Source organism: Schistocerca nitens, chromosome 4 (genome assembly GCF_023898315.1).
Source record: "Schistocerca nitens isolate TAMUIC-IGC-003100 chromosome 4, iqSchNite1.1, whole genome shotgun sequence".
In the NCBI taxonomy this organism is placed as follows: Eukaryota; Metazoa; Arthropoda; class Insecta; order Orthoptera; family Acrididae; genus Schistocerca; species Schistocerca nitens.
Genome location: NC_064617.1, coordinates 603224356 through 603241730, shown reverse-complemented (window position 1 = coordinate 603241730; position 17375 = coordinate 603224356). Strand labels below are relative to the sequence as shown.

At 36.6% G+C, this 17375-nt stretch overlaps 1 protein-coding gene across 1 annotated transcript in view; it reads left to right on the top strand.

Moving 5' to 3' along the window:
- Positions 1-17375, top strand: part of LOC126251538 (axotactin) — a 611191-nt gene that overhangs the window by 524102 nt on the left and 69714 nt on the right. Inside the window, exon 30 of the mRNA XM_049952046.1 lies at positions 13035-13131. Within this exon, the coding sequence (XP_049808003.1) occupies positions 13035-13131 (97 nt within the window). The remainder of the gene's footprint in view (positions 1-13034; positions 13132-17375) is intronic.

Genomic DNA, 17375 nt, shown 5'->3' with positions numbered 1-17375 from the left:
GGGGGGTGTGAGGCAAAGGATTAAAAGGAGAAGCTGCTTGACGGTATTTTACATACACATTTGTTTAAGAATCATGAAAAAATGTAAACATGGAGCAGCCCAGAAGCCATCGGAAGGTTTCAGATAGATTATGTAATGGTTAAGACAAAAATTATAAAACCAAATTATAAACTGCAATACATTTGTAGGATGCGAATTCTTATTAAATCTATTATTTATTAACTGCAAATTAAAACTGCAGAAATTTCAGAAAGGTAATAAATTAATGAAATGGAACCAGAGGTTGCTGAGAGTTTCAAAGGGTGCAATAGGCAACAAAGGGTTGAAACAGAGGAAAAGAATGCAGTACAAGATGAGAGAAGACAAAGTAAAGGCAGCAGAGGATTAAATAGGCATAAAAGATAAGCCCCAGTAGCATTCCATGAAAAACAAATGATTTGTTAAATAAAATTCATGAAAGAATATGATATAAAAATTCAGAAAATGAATTCAGTAAAAGGGAGAACAGATGTCTATAAACTGAGATTGACAAAAAGTGCATAATGGCATAGCAGGAATGACTAGAGGAGAAATACAAAACTGTGGAAGGAATCATGACTATGGGAAAGATAGTTGCTGCCTGTAGGGAAATAAAGGAAACCTTTGTAGCAAATAATGGAAGGCTGATAGAGGGAGCAATATATAGAAGGTCTATACAAAGCAAAGAAATTTGAAGAGAATATTCTGGAAGAGATAGATGAAGTAGGTGGAGATGAGAAGGTAGATGTGATACTGCGGGAAAAATTTGACTAGGCACTGAAAAACTTAAGTCAAACACATTAAATGAACTGTGATAAGCACCTGAACAACAGCTACTGGAGCACATATAACAACTTCGAAATGATAATGGCTAGTTACTAGCCAAAATCTGGATCTGCTCTAATAAAGTTTGAATGGAAACAATGACTGTTTTGAAAGTTATATCATAGTCTTGGAGGGCTTTTCACTTTTCTAATGGAAGGTAATTTTATGAACTTGTTTCTGCTCACAATAGTGGGATCATTGTACTAGTTTCTGGCTGATGAGCTTTTTCCTTTTTGGAGTAGTGTAGTTATCCATTAGGTTCCATGATGTCTTTACATTCCATGCACCAGTTTTCCTTGTAATTTAACTATTTTTTTATGCCAAAGGTGAATGATCACGTGTAAATGATTGCTGTTCAAGACTTAAACATGACTGCAGATAAGTAGTCCACATTTTCTCCATGTGGGATGGGCAGACACAGATGCAGGATTGAAGTCCTTTATCGTCATGGAGTCTCAGGGAGCTGACCATCACAGATTTGCTGCTAACATTTAGGTCTTGAATAGAGACACACAGTTTCACACACAACTTGTCTCAATTGCTGTCAGTGTTGTACACCCAAGAGAGAGAGAGAGAGAGAGAGAAGGAAAAAATAAAGAAACAGTAGAAGAAAATACTAGCATTTGAATTTAATTTAAAGTTGCTCTCATTTGCCTGTAAGTGACTCACTTGCTGTTATTCTGAAGCCATTCAACAGTCACTGTCAAACTCAAAAACTAACAAGCTGTTGTGAGCTTAAGAATAATTAAACTGGTTTATCTGGCATAGCTTCATCAACCAGTACAGCCATTGCTAGCTGAAACATGGCTGGTGACTTAACTGCTGGACATTTCTTGTTAATTGGGTTTGGATGGGAATATTCTAATAAATCAAATGTAGAAATAATCCTTAGAATGTGATCTTCAATTACCAATATTCACTTTTCCACATAATCACCAGCCAATTGGAGACATTTCTGCCAAAGATGAACAAGTTTGCTGACGCTGTCATGGATGAAGTCGATACTCTGTTTCCGCAACCATAGTGTCACAGTTCCCTGAACATCTTCATCAGAAGCATAATGATGTCCACGCAGATTGTCTTTCATTATTGGGAACAGATGGAAGTTCGACAGTGCTAAAGCTGGACTGTATGGAGGATGGTGAGATTCAGTCTGAAGGTCAGCATCCGGGGTATCCATCATGCACAGATCTTCTGATAGCCAAGCAAAGGAATAATGTGACCCACAGGTTCTTGTGAAATGCCGACTGTGCTTGCAGTTTCTGTCTTAGTGATATGACAATCATCCTGAATCAAGCTGTCAATGTTTTGCTCGTGAAACTCAGTGTTTGCTGTCACAAGATGTCCATTTCTTTGTTTGTCATGCAGCTCAGATGTTCCTGCCTCAATATCTTTAAACTTGCTCACCCAATGATGCACAGTGCTCACATCAACACAATCACCATACTCTGCTTTCATTCTCTGATGAATCTCTGTTGGGGTGACACCTTCTGCTGTCAAGAATTCAATGACTGCACGTTGCTTAAGTCGCATTGACTGACCGTCTGTGCAGGGTTCCATACTTAACACTGTAACAACACAACTGTTCAATGCTAAAGCTTCCCGCCAATTGGAGCTGTAGAGAAGAGACTATGGAACAAGCCAATACCTGCCACATACCAATGCTGCCAACTGTTGAAGAGTTACGAAGGTGGAGGCATTACTTTTTAGTCAAACCTCGAGTATCTTCATATGCATATGCATATTTTCTACACCATCTCCATTATGAATCAGCACTCAATTTAATACCAGAAGGATCCACTGTTTGTATATACTGCTCAGTCATAATTAATACAAAATTACTCTCTGCCATGGAAGACATAGTCGTATATTCTCAGCTTTTTTGGTTAATCACTATTATACCATTATTTTCTCCTGCATTTCAAAAGTATTAGGAAAGCTATGTAAGACAAACTTACAAAATTTATAAATAAAAACAATATCCTATGCAGTGAACAATATGGATTCAGAAATAAGAGGTCAAGAATGGGATGCCTTCTGTTCCTTCCATATATAAATGATCTCAGTACAAATGTGAGCCCAAGGATCAGTAATTGGAAGTCTTCTCTTTCTTCCATGTGGAAATGATCTCAGTTTAAATGTGGATGCACATAAAACAATCACATTTGCAGATGACACCACTTTCCTACTAAAAGGAGACAGCAAAGAACAATTACAGCAATCAGTAAACAATGTCACAAAACAACTTAGCAGCTGGGCACAGAATAATCAACTTGTAATAAACAGTAAAAAAACCATTTCACTAAATTTTCACAATGCTCCAAACAAGGACAGTTTTATCCCATTGGTCTCTATCAGTAACAAACTAGTTAGTGACAGTACTGAAACCAAATTCCTAGTACTTGGCTGCAGAGAAATGTAAAATGGGATAAGCATATTGAATACCCTAATGCAGAACTGAGCAAGACATGTTATCTTCTTTGGTCACTAAAATCATGCTGTAGTGAGAAAACAGTAATGAATTTGTATCATGCCTACTTCAATTCTCCCCTTAAATATGGAGTTACTTTCTGGGGTAACTCTAAAACAGCTAATGGCACTTTCAAACTACCAAAGAGGGCCATTACAATCATGTTTGGATGCAAACCTACAGGCTCTGTTTAAGATATCTAGATATCTGGTATTCCTCCAGTACATCATGGAAATTCTTATATTCTTTAAAATAAATATAATTGGTAAGGACTGCAGACTGCAAAAAACCTTGATATCCATGATCACTTTACCAGACAAATCAAAAATTTACATACAGCCCAAATCAACACATCTCTGTGCCAAAGAGGTACTTTCCACATGAGAGTTAAACTTTATAACAAACTTCCTGAAAACATAAAAGCTATTACTGAGATCAAAACCTTCTGAAAATCTCTAAAATCCTATTTACAGCATCACTGCTTTTGCTCCATTGAAGAATATTTAAATTTGTGAAGTGTGTTGTATAAATACTTAAGATGTAAAGTGTTTTATTGTAACCTTAAATAAGTATGCCTAGAAATCACTTTCAGAAGTGTGCTTATAATGTGACTTGCCCAATGTCTTATGCAAAAGATGCTTTCGACTGCCGTTTATAGGTGTATTGTTACAATGGAAGCAAATTGAATTCTAAAATGCTGTGTATGTGATTTTTATGTAAATGCCATGAGTTGAAATCACTCTGTGATTGGATTTTTGAGCACTTGACTTCTGGGAACACATCATATTGATGCTTTACTGCTGCTTATCTTTTGTTTATACACAGAGTCTAGTCATTGTTTGCTGTTGTTTTGGCATGAATATTTTGTTTACAGTGAAGTAATAGTGTGCGTCAGTGGCTTATTGTGTGCGTGAGTTTCTTATTCCACTTGAAAGCAATGGGAAGACTTAAGAAGTTCAGTGCTAAACAATGTAAATTTTATGGAAAGCGGTTCACCAAATGGATTAACTGTGCTAATACTGATATATAATGTGATACAACACTTGAATCAGCTTCAACTACTCCAAGTGCTTCAAAACTAAAACTGAAATATTTGGGCAATAGGCTTGACAGTATTAATGCTGATAATATAAAGACACCAGCTTTTGATTCATGTTGTGTTATTGTGGAACTCTCTGCTCTATCTGAACTAATAAATAAAGTTTTGGAGTTTAAGGAATGTGGCAGTAGTGGTGTGAGGGTAGTTGAGGAGAAAAGTTGTGCATCAAAATTAAGAATTGTTTATAATTTCTGTGATTTAAGTGAATGTGGTTATACTTGTGGTGTAACTAAAAGAGAGTATAATACCAATATTAAACTTGCTTATCCTATGAGGTGTATAGGCAAATGGTAGAGAATTGCACAAATTTTCTTGCTCATATGGACTTACCTCCCCCTATAAGATTTGAGAGGTACAATAAAATTACTCTACAGACTTCAGAAGAAGGAGCAAATGATGGTATGAAAAATGCTGCTCAGGAAAGTGTAGACATGAATGACAGCAACACATGTCTGTCTGCAGCCCTGAATGCATTCTGGCAATGAAGAGACCATAGTTCCCTAAATGGTGTAGTGACAGCTACCTCCTCGGACAATGACAAAGTATTGATGTGAAATGTATTACCAAGCACTGTCATGGCTGTACTAGGGTAACCGAATATCATACTTGTTTGATTAATTTTAGTGGTTATAGTGGAAGGATGGAATCTGAATGTATTGTGAAGATATTTCACAGGTTAGTGGAGAAATATGGTGTGATGTATACATCTTACATAGGAGTTGAAGACTCAAAAGGGTACCAAAAAGTTTGTGAATCCAAACCTTATGCTGACACAAAAATTGAAAAAATGGAATGTTTTGGACATGTCCAGAAAAAGTTACATACCGGACTGAGGAATTTGAAAAGGAATTTGAAGGGAAAGAAATTAGCTGATGGTAAGTGCATTAGTGGACATGGTCGGCTTACAGATGAAGAAATAGACAGCTTACAGCATTATTATGGACAAGCCATAAGACAACATAAAAATGACCTTGAGGGAATGAAAAAGGTAGTACTGGCTATCTGCTTTCATAAATCTTCCGCAGATGACAACCCGTGTCATGTGCTCTGCCCACCTGGCAGTGTTTCATGGTGTTGCTACCAGAGGACTGTTACTCAAGATGAGACCTACAACCTTTGCCATTTGTTATAATGAATGAATGAATGAATGAAAATAGCCTGTGTTGTCCCATTGTGGGCAAAAGCCTCCTAAAAGTATGGGTAGCTGCTTTTAAAGACTAACACAGTGAGCTAGTCCACATAAGAGGGTACCGCACTTAATGCACACTAAACATTGAATTACACTTGATCTTTTAGTTGTAGTTCTAGTTCTTTTCATTCCTTTCTGTTTCTGGCTATACTGGTCCACTGTTTTCGTGCTTGTTTTCTGAATAAGTCCAACCATTTCCGCCTTGGTCTTCCTGCGTGTCTCTTGCCGATGTAGGGGTCCCATGTGGTAGCTTGTGCTGTCCATCTCTCGTCTTGCAGCTTCGCCACATGACTGCTATGTCTATTGCTGCTGACATCTTGTATATCGAGGTGTTTGATATTCTGTCTTTCAGAGAGATGCCAAGGATATTCCTCTGCATTTTCCTTTGGCATACCTGTGGAGTGTTTCTCTCTTTGGCTCTGAGAACATATGTCTGACATCCATATAATAACACGGGAAAAATGCAGCTTTCGAGTGCCTCCATTTTGAGCCTCCTATTTAGGGTTCTGTCTGGCAATATGAACTTTAAAGCCCAGAAAACTTTATAAGCTAAGGAAACTCTTCATTTTATTTCTTTTTCCATTTTGTTGTTAAAGGAAATTGTTTGGCCTATGTATATGTATTGTGATGTACACATTAGTTCCATTCCTACAGGGTATATTGGGGTTTCTAATCTATTTGTCATTACTTGTGTTTTAGATTTGTTCATTGTATTGTGAGACCTGCCATCTTGCTTTGTGTGTTAAGTTCCTGAAGCATTGATTGCGGTTCCCTTGCAGTTTTGGTGAAGAGGACTATGTCGTCAGTGATCTCACATTTGTTAGTCTCTTGCCATTGAGGCATATTCCATCTTTCTTATTCCATTTTAGTTCCCTGAATATGTTCTCCAGTATGCAGGTAAATAGTTTTGGGGAGATGGCATCCCCTTGTCTAACTTCTCTTTCCACATGGAAAGGTTGGCCTGTCTTTCCAGTTTTAACTCTAGCGAAGCTGTTGTTTCGAATGTTTCTTAGTAATTGGATGTATTTTGCTTCTTCTCCTTGATTTCTTAGTGCTTGAAGTATGCTTGGGTTTTCGATGGTATCAAATGCTTTGCTGTAAGCAACAAAAGCAAGGTATATTTTGAGGTGGCAATTGCCCTATTTTTCTATTATCTGATTAATGGTTTGAATATGATCCATTGTGCTAAATCCTTTGTGGAATTGTGCCTGTTCTGAAGGATGGTTCTCATCTAGTGTTTTTGTTAACTGCCTTGTTAGTATTTTCATGAACAGTTTATATAGGTTAGACATCAGGCTTATGGGTCTACAATTGTTTGTGTCATCTTTTGTACCTTTTTGTGCAAAAGTACAATCGTACTTGTATTCCACTGGTCGGGAATGTCTTCGGTTTGTATGATTTTGTTGAACACTTCTGTAATGTTTGGTATTAGGAGATCTTGGGCTTCTTTTAAGAGCTCATTGTATATGTTGTCTTCTCCAGATGACTTACCGAGCGAGGTGGCACAGTGGTTAGCACACTGGACTCGCATTCGGGAGGATGACGGTTCAATCCCGCGTCCAGCTATTCTGATTTAGGTTTTCCGTGATTTTCCTAAATCGCTCCAGGCAAATGCCGGGATGGTTCCTTTGAAAGGGCACGGCTGACTTTCTTCCCCGTCCTTCCCTAATCCAATGAGGCCAATGACCTCGCAGTTTGGTCTCTTCCTCCAAACAACCCAACCCAGATGACTTCCCATTTTTCAATTCAGTGATGGGTGTTCTAACCTCACTGTGTGTTATAGTGGGTATGGTTTCACTGGTGTGTTGGTCTGGATCAACAGGATTGTGGTTGGTGGCTTCGTTTGGTAGAGAACTTGTGCAAATTGCTTTGTAGAATTCTGTTGCTGATTTGATTATATCCTCTCTTGTGTTTAGATGTTCTTATGCTTGATTCTTCATTCCTAGTATCCACTGCTCCTGCCCTGTGCACTTATCCTCTCTTTTCTAATTGATTTGTATGTTTCTAGTATTTGTCTCATTGTTGCTGATCGGTGCTCACAGATATGTTTCTTTATTTCCCTTTTCGTTATTTTGTCTAGTTTTGCATATTCTTCTTTGTTCCTGTCTGAAATATCGCTAGTTTTTGACATTATCTATCTGTGGTCGATTAGCTGTACGGTACTGTGGCTTAATTTGCTTCGACTTTTCTTCATTTGCTCGTCTTTGCTTGTGTCCTTGTTAGCTTGCTATATTCATTTTTGTAGTGCATTATACATTTCTTGAGTGCTTTGGTTTGTATTGATATTTGATTGTTGTACTTGCTTCCGTAGCTCTTGCTTAAATTTGTCTCTGTTCAGTTTTTCTATTTCTGGTTTACTTGCTTTTCCTACGTTTCTTTGGAATTTTTATTTTTGCCCTCACCATTCTATGGTCTGTTCTAAATTTTAATTGTGAGATTACTTGGATGTTCTTTATTACGTTTTGTTTGTCCATTAGAATGTAATCTATTTCATTTCTCATCTTGCCATCTATTGAGCACCAAGTCATCTTTGGTTTTGATTTTTCCTGAAGAAGGTGTTGGTTATTTTCAGTTTGTGTTCTTGAGCAAATTGTACCATTCTTTCTCCTCACCTGTTCTTTGTTCCAAAACTGTGTGGTCCGACAGGCTCTTCATCATCATTACTGTGGGGGCCAACTTTACTGTTGAAATCTCCAGTTATTAGGTTTGTTAGTGATTGATATCTCTCTAAGGTGTCATCTAGTTTCTCATAGAAATCTTCTACTTCTACGTCGGTACTCGTTTCTGTTGGGGCGTATATTTGTATGATTATTATTTGATGACTTTGTGTGATAATTTTCAAAGCTGCAACGCTTTCCAACAGTTCCACTAATTCTTGTATGGATGATTTTGAGTCGCTTTTGATGATGAAGCCTATCCCTCTTTGTTCTGGCATTGATCTCTTATAATACAGCAAATTGCCGTTTGATTTCTCTATGATGGCTTCCCCTGTTTTCCTTACTTCGCATAGTCCGTGTATATCGAATTATATTTCTTTTAGTGCATTTTTGAGCTATAATGGAAGTTATAAAACCTTTATATAAGAATCTTAGTGATACAAGATTATAAGAGAAATGTTTACATTGTAGGACTCAAAATCTAAATGGAAGTTTGAACAATTGTATATGGGAACGGATACCAAAAATTGTTCTAGTGGGGCTAAAAACTTTGAAAATAGGTGTGCTGGATGCTGCTCTATATTTCAGTGACAGTGTAGTGTCAAGGCTTAATGTTATGGAACTGATGGGAGTGCTTGGTGGACTAAATATGCATAGAGCTCTATAAGCCATTGAACAAAGGACACTCTTCGAAGCAGAAAAATCAGTGTTGGAAATGACTAAAGAAACAAGAATAAGAAGTAGTGTGAGAAAGAGAAGGGAGGAAGAACAACATGGGAAACAAGATGAATATGGACCTAGGATGAATTAGTGCCATGCAAGTTAAATAGAAAAAGCAATATTTAACTTTAACTTGGATTTCCCAAAAGTTAAATTATTTCATGTTCTGGTACACTTTGGCTAAAAACTATTAATGGTAGTTGAAATTTTGTATACTGTCTTAAAACATGCTTAACTAAAATGTAGACTACTCTTGTGACTTAACTTTGAAAATAAAATGCTTTTTTGAGGAAAAACCCTGAATTCATTTCCAAAATTTTTATCATCATACTTAAAATCTTTTTGTACCACAGTTTATGACATCACCATCACTTCAATAGTCTGTTTTAAAGATAATAGTGTAAATAACTTACAGGAAAAAATAAATGTTCTACTTTGTTTGTATTTTGAGTAATGTGTACCTATGATGTACATAAATAATTAGCATGGTTTATTTCACTTGCAACAAAAAAAAAAAAAAAAATGATTAAAAAGCGTGAGAGCTAAAGCTGTGGTTCATACATGAAAATGTTGCCAAAAGATGTCTTAAAAATGGCAAGCATTATATGGGCTTACAAATCTTATTCTTTGAGTTACACTGTTTAGAAAACTGAAAAATTTTTTCAAGGTTTCCCCTGGTATTCATGGACTAGTCCCCTTAAATGTGTCTCCTGTTATCTAATGCTAAATTCAGCATGTCCTACAGCAAAAAAATCTAAAAATTGGATTCAGATCAGAGAAAACAGTAATAACTTGAATGCACCACTTATTTGAACAACCAAACAAAATTTCCAGCTCTGGATTATGAATTAAAATGTGAAGAAATATACATTGGTGAAATTTTGAAATTAGATTCCAACAACATACAAGCTGCAGTTAAGGCAATCCATCAGCAGTCACTGCACATCTGAGACAGCAAAATCACAAAACAACATACATAACACACTGCATCTCAGTTCTACACATGGCTGATAAAGGCAAATATCTGTATATTCTTGAGGAACTATAAATTTTTACTTACATGAAAACAGGTCTGCATGGTATTCTAAATGAAACAACCAGACTAAAAAAAAAAAGTTACAAATATCCTCATTTTTTTTTCTTTACGAACAAAAAGTCAGAAGTTGAAAATATTTTTAATAATCATTTTCTAAATGTTGTGGATATAGTAGGATCCAGGTGTTCATTAGAAGATGCTAGGCTGTTAATGGAAGAGGCCATACCTATGCAATTTGATACAATTGAAATCTCACCCACTTCTCCCTCTGAAATTAGGAAAATAATAAACTTGCTTAAAAGCAAAACCTCACATGGAATTGATGGCATTTCCAGCAAAATACTAAAAGCTTGTTCTCAACAGACAAGTAAGATTCTCAGCCACCTGTGTAATAGCTCTCTGGAACAGGGCATTTTCCCTGATAGACTGAAATATGCTATTGTTATACCTTTGCATAAAAAGGGGGATGCATCTGATGTCAACAATTACCGTCCAATCTCCCTTCTAACAGCTTGATCCAAAATTTTTGAGAAAGTAATGTATTCAAGAGTAGCTTCACATATCTGTAAAAATGAAGTACTAACAAAATGTCAGTTTGGTTTCCAGAAAGGTTTTTCAACAGAAAATGTCATATATGCTTTCACCAATCAAATTTTGAATGATCTGAATAACCGAACACCACCCATTGGGATTTTTTGTGATCTCTCAAAGGCTTTTGATTGTGTAAATCATGAAATTCTGCTAGACAAGCTCAAGTATTGTGGCATGAGTGGGACAGTGCACAAATGGTTTAATTCATACTTAACTGGAAGAGTGCAGAAAGTTGAAATAAGTAGTTCTCATAACATGCAAAGATCAGCACATTCCTCAAACTGGGGAACTATCAAGAATGGGGTTCCACAAGGGTCAGTCTTGGGTCCTTTGTTGTTCTTAATATATATTAATGACTTGCCATTCTATATTCATGAAGAGGCAAAGTTAGTTCTCTTTGCTGATGATACAAGTATAGTAATCACACCTGACAAACAAGAATTAACTGATGAAATTGTCAATACTGTCTTTCAGAAAATTACTAAGTGGTTCCTTGTAAACAGACTCTCACTGGATTTTGATAAGACACAGTACATACAGTTCCGTACAGTGAATGGTATGACGCCATTAATAAATATAGACCTTAATCAGAAGCATATAGCTAAGGTAGAATATTCCAAATTTTTAGGTGTGTCCATTGATGAGAGATTAAATTGTAAAAAACACATTGATGATCTGCTAAAACGTTTGAGTTCAGCTACTTATGCAATAAGGGTCATTGCAAATTTTGGTGGTAAACATCTTAGTAAATTAGCTTACTACGCCTATTTTCACTCATTGCTTTCATATGGCATCATATTTTGGGGTAATTCATCACTGAGTAATAAAGTATTTATTGCACAAAAGCGTGTAATCAGAATAATAGCTGGAGTCCACCCAAGATCATCCTGCAGACATTTATTTAAGGATCTAGGGATATTCACAGTAGCTTCATAGTATATATACTCTCTTATGAAATTTGTTATTAACAACCAAACCCAATTCAAAAGTAATAGCAGTGTGCATAACTACAATACTAGGAGAAAGGATGATCTTCACTATTCAAGATTAAATCTAACTTTGGCACAGAAAGGGGTGAATTATACTGGCACTAAAGTCTTTGGTCACTTACCAAATAGTATCAAAATTCTGACAGATAACCAACAAGTATTTAAGAAGAAATTAAAAGAATTTCTGAATGACAACTCCTTCTACTCCATAAAGGAATTTTTAGATATAAATTAAGAAAAAAAAGAAAAAAATATATTAAAAAATAAAAATAAAAAATAAAGAAAAACAAAAAAATAAAGTTGTCATATTAACTTAAGTATGTTGTTAAATTAACCTAATTATGTCATGTATTGGAAAATTTGACTCGTTCCACATCATTACGAAATATCGTATTCATGATCCATGGAACTAGTATTAATCTAATCTAATCTAATCATCCAAAGATGCAATGGGTGAAACAAAATTAGAGATCACAGACATATCATAAATCAGAGGTAAAGATACAAAACAGCCAAGATATTGGGCGTTTTTGACAACAAAATATTTTGCCAATATTATAAAGCACCATTAGTGTCATTTACACTAATGTGAGAATGTGCCATAAAGCATACACCTTTATATATAAATAAATATGTCATTTATCAACTATACGAAGGCTACAAGACACCCTGAATACAATATGACTGAAAACATTTGCTTTTCCTGGAAGCGATGGTCTCAGCATTGTGGCATGTGTATTGGATTCCAGAATTCATTTGGAAGTCTGTAAATTATGTGGCTTGTCACAATAATGTAGAATTCTGTCATTCACAGTTATTGCATGTGCATAGGATAGTTTTAAAAATCCATGCCAGCTGTATGTTGCTTCTGAGCAGTGCACCATGTACAGTAGGATAAGATGAAGACCCTGTTGTCAACCACCTCTTTTGAGATTTCTGTCACCAAGAACCCATACAGATTTACATTTCAGAGGCTCCAACTACAAATGCTCAGATTTCATCTGATTACAGTTTGAAATGTGTGTCTTGCAGTAATCAAATGCCAGTTGCCAGTGCACAAGGATCCAGTATAAACTCAGACACAGCACAGCTAGTTCACATTTTGGCAATGGTAGTACACTGTGGTTGCACTGGTAGATATGGTCATCCTTTGTAATCCTTTATTCCCTTTGTGCTCTGTGGTAGGAAGAAGGAAGCTGAGGATACATCTTTTGTGTCCTTAATGACCTCCTCCACATCTTGTAGTACATTAACAATCTTCAACAATGAGTTTTATTGAAATACTGTAGGAACTGCACAGCTAGATCTGACCCCAAACCTGGAAGCCATATATTCAAAAATGATGTTTTGTGTTCCTAATTCATTTCAGCTTATGTTAATATGAATGCTGTTGTATTTTAAATTTTGTTTCCTTAAGTACTATGTCTTTTCTTGACCTAGGAGCTGGATGATGTACCATTTAAGGAAGGCCCACAAAAGGAAGAATATAAGTCTTTGTATACTGAAAGGTCGGCAGAAGAAGACAGTTCCTCAACTAGTAAGTGGTGTGTCAGTTTGTAGCTATGCTTCCCAGTTTTCTAATAAATGGATCTGCTGTGTCACTTTGTAACAGCCCCATACTAGTTAAAAAGTTCTGTAACATTTCATTTAGTTACAGGTTCAGTTAATAGCAAAAAGGATATAACATAAGATCTCCAGAGCCTGTTCACATCGGTTAAGCCACAAATTCTGTAACAAAGTTTTGCAAGCCTATTGGCACTTAGATTAAACTGTTAACATAGGGCACAACGGTTTACTTTATGAAATAGTTTGGTGAACAGATCAGTTTTTACAGGCTGTATTCTTCTATAAAGGCCAAAAGCAATAACTTCACAAAGCTCAGTCAAAAAAGAAATGAGATTATTCCCATTATTAAGAAATTATTTGCTGTGGCATATTAGTTCACAACTTCCTTTTTTTCCCTTCATTTACCTTTGTCATGTCTGTAACAAGTTTGATCAAAATTAATCAGCTCAATGGCAGTGGATAAGACGTTTGCTACAGTTAAATTCTTGCAGTAAGCCAGATAATGTAGAGTGCAAGATCTTACACAAAAGATCTGAGACTGATATTACAGATTTAAGTGCTTATGAAATAGGTTCAATTAGAGTTTTTCATCTTCAAAGTAGAACCCATCCCAAGCAAGGCTGCACACATCTGCAGTCTATTACTGCCACACACACACACACACACACACACACACACACACACACACACACACAGAGAGAGAGAGAGAGAGAGAGAGAGAGAGAGAGAGAGAGAGATTGTATTGTGTGAGGCAGCACCCTTTGGTGGAGTGTGTGTGAACTTTGCAATGTAGTGGGGGAATAGCATTCAAGAATTGACACTTCTCGTGCCTACCAAACTACAATAAGAGGAACCAATGCTATATTTACACCACAGGGATGAGTGAAAAACCTAAACATTAGCAGATGGCTCATCTACTGAGGACAATGGTTGGCCTTTTGCCCTTGTGTGCACATTTTAATTTTAACAAGTGACCAGTGAAACTCAGTCAGTGAACAAAGATAACAAAATACATTAAGTGATGTACATTTAAACAGCTGGAATTTGGGTGATTCTGATGAATGCAAACCACACTTTTGAAAAACTTGATTTTAGATTTCGAGTGCTGGCAGGACACAACATTCATTGATACAAAATATAAAATGATATATTATATCTTACAATATCAAGACCATGAATCTGTTCAGTATTATGCCATGACCACATTAAATTGGTCACATGTCTACCAGTGCATGTCGAGCAGTTTGCAGGCAAATTACTCTCCCTCTCTCTCTCTCTCTCTCTCTCTCTCACACACACACACACACACACACACACACACACACACACAAACACAAACACACAGCAAGAGACTAAAAAAGAATGTTAAAACAGATTCCCAAATACCTTACTCACCACACTCACACATGGCACTTTGCATGACCTTACCAGACGTGCCCACAAGCAAAAGACCATAAAAACATCTCTGCATGCTCTTATCTCAGCAAGTCATTTATGTTTAACATTTAAATTGTATCCATTGATAATTATTTATCACAAATATTAAATAATTCTTTCATTCAAAATTGTTGTAAAATTCACTTTTATTATTATTATTATTATTACTATTATTATTGTTGTTGTTGTTGTTATTACTATTGTTACATCACCACAATCCACACCCACTAGTCAAGAGTCTTACTATATTTATTCCTTCCATTTCCACACTGCATTATTCAATTTTTTTACTGATTTTCAACTTTTCATTCAGTGAACATTCAGTCAAATATTATATGGCTTTATGCAGAATCTTAACTGTTTCTCCATGGATGACTTACCTTGACACATATTTCCAAATCAGTTTTCTCTCATCTTGTTGAAAAATTCTTGGTAAAATTCCCCACAGTACACTTATACAACAGTGCAATAGCAGTGGTATGTGTTATCACGTGACACTACGGCCTGTTAACTTACACATTTGTAGCAAACTGCTCTTCTGCCACTGAGCTGACCAGTTTTGATTCAAATTTACATAGTCTGAGGATGCAATTCAACATCAAAAAACACCAATACAGTAATACCTCACTTCAAATAATTCCTTAGAAATTTGAACAGTGCCATTTCTTTATTGCGAGACCTCATAGTTCAGTTCTGAAGGTAAAATCCCATTACTTTAGCTATTGTAAATGTAGAGCAGGGATGATTTAAGATGAAACAAAGGTCAGGGGCAGTGGAACTGGTTCACACGTCTAAGTAATGACACAGCGGGGAAGGATGATTAGGCCATCAAGTGTTTGTATGAATGTATCCAGATGGAGAGCAAATACAGGTACAGTACAAATGACAATAGAACAGAAACCCTGAAAAATGTTTGATTAATCTCTGAGAACTCTTCAGTTTTTTGTACCAGTTTCTCAATTCATCTGTGATTTATACCATGGAGAAATAAACAATGGCAAAAGTTTATAAATATTTTGTGATAGAGAGACATTTAAAAATTAATAATACTACTTAGCTTGCGAACAAAGTCCTTCTTCATAGTTAATAAAATTGAAAATGAACATAGGGAGAAAAAGAAAGTATATGGGGTGATTTAAATTAGGAGAAGGAGATAAGGGATAGCAAAGTTTCCAAGTGAGTGAGCTATGTTAGAGGAAAAAAGTAACAAGGATAATAACAGACCAGTGTGAGGAAGCAGGGTGAAATGGCATGAAAAGTGAGGGAGAGTGGTCAGGGGGGGGGGGGGGGGGAGGGGTTAAATGTAAGACCAGGCCTGTGGAGATGAAGTATAGTTTTGAGAATGAAATATATGTAATGGAATGAGTTTCCACCTGTGTGGTCCAGTAAAACTGATGATAAGGATAGAACAGGAATAACATTAGTTGTAAAACACTCATGAAACTGTAGCACGCTCTGCATATGAGTGGTCAAATTCACCTTCAATTACAGTACGATAGCAGTAATTCATCAGACAAAAAAATTCATTTGTGTTCATTCACATGTTGAATGCTGTACATGATGCTGCTTTCACAGATGAGTTTTCATTTAAGAGGGAAAGAAATGCCTTGACAAGGCTGGGATGTGAGATAGTGGGACAAAACTTGCACCTGATTCATCCTCAAAGCTATGGCCCTTTAGCAGGAGATTGGCACCAGAAAAAATGAAATGTCATGTGGCAAGGGGCTTCCGTCGGGTAGGCTGGTCGCCTGGTGCAAGTCTTTTGAGTTGACACCACTTCAGCAACTTGTGTATCAATTGGGATGAGATGATGATGATGAAGATAACATAATGCCCTGTCCCTGAGCAGAGAAAATCCCTGACCCAGCTGGGAATCAAACCTGGGACCCTTTGCATGGCATTCTGTCACACTGAGCACTCAGCTGTCGAGACGAACTGGCACTAAGAGACATATAGGGTCATATAAGGGTGTTGCATAGGTTAATTGCACAATGGAATACCACTTTGGCTGTACAGACATGGTTTATGAGAGTTTTATTCCCCATTTTAGGACACAATGAGACCTAGCTAAAGCCTTGATATAAACTTTATTTTGTTGTTTCACTCTTGAATGATGTTGGTGAGCTCCATTGTCGTCGGTTAACAGATGAAAAAGGGGTAATAAAGTATGAGGAGAAAGCAGCTTCAATGGGGAAGTTGTTGTTGAGAGCAGAGGTGGTCACTATTTCCAGGAAAGTAGATGTGGTTTGGAGCAATCTGGGCATTTGGAAAGGTTAATTTCAGTGGTGGCAAGACCATGGGTTGTTAGCAGAGAAATGTGCAATCAACAGTGACTAGAAAACAACTAGACATTGGAAGAAGTGTCTAGGGTCTTTGATATAAGGGTATGCGGCAGGCAGCAATCTGAATTTTCTGGTATACAAAAGCAGACATTCTTTCTGTGGGGTGTCATAATGAGGCAGATGTTGAGCTGTTGGGTCAATACATCTTGGGAAGTACATAAAATATTGGTATCTAGGGAGTGGTAAGAGTGAGGAGAGAGATGGACTCAAGAGAGGCCAGAAACAGTGGTCATGTAAGTGTGTGAATTGCATTTACAAGAATGTATATGTGTCTATTGTCTAATTCAGAAGAAGGCCTTGTGGCCAAAAAGCTTACTTGTTTAGGATTATTTTTGTTGTGCCTGTCTGTGATTCAACATCTCCACTATATGGTGCGTAGCAATCTGTCCTTTTCATGTATTCTCAGTATTCCATCCTGGATTTTTCATCAAATTAA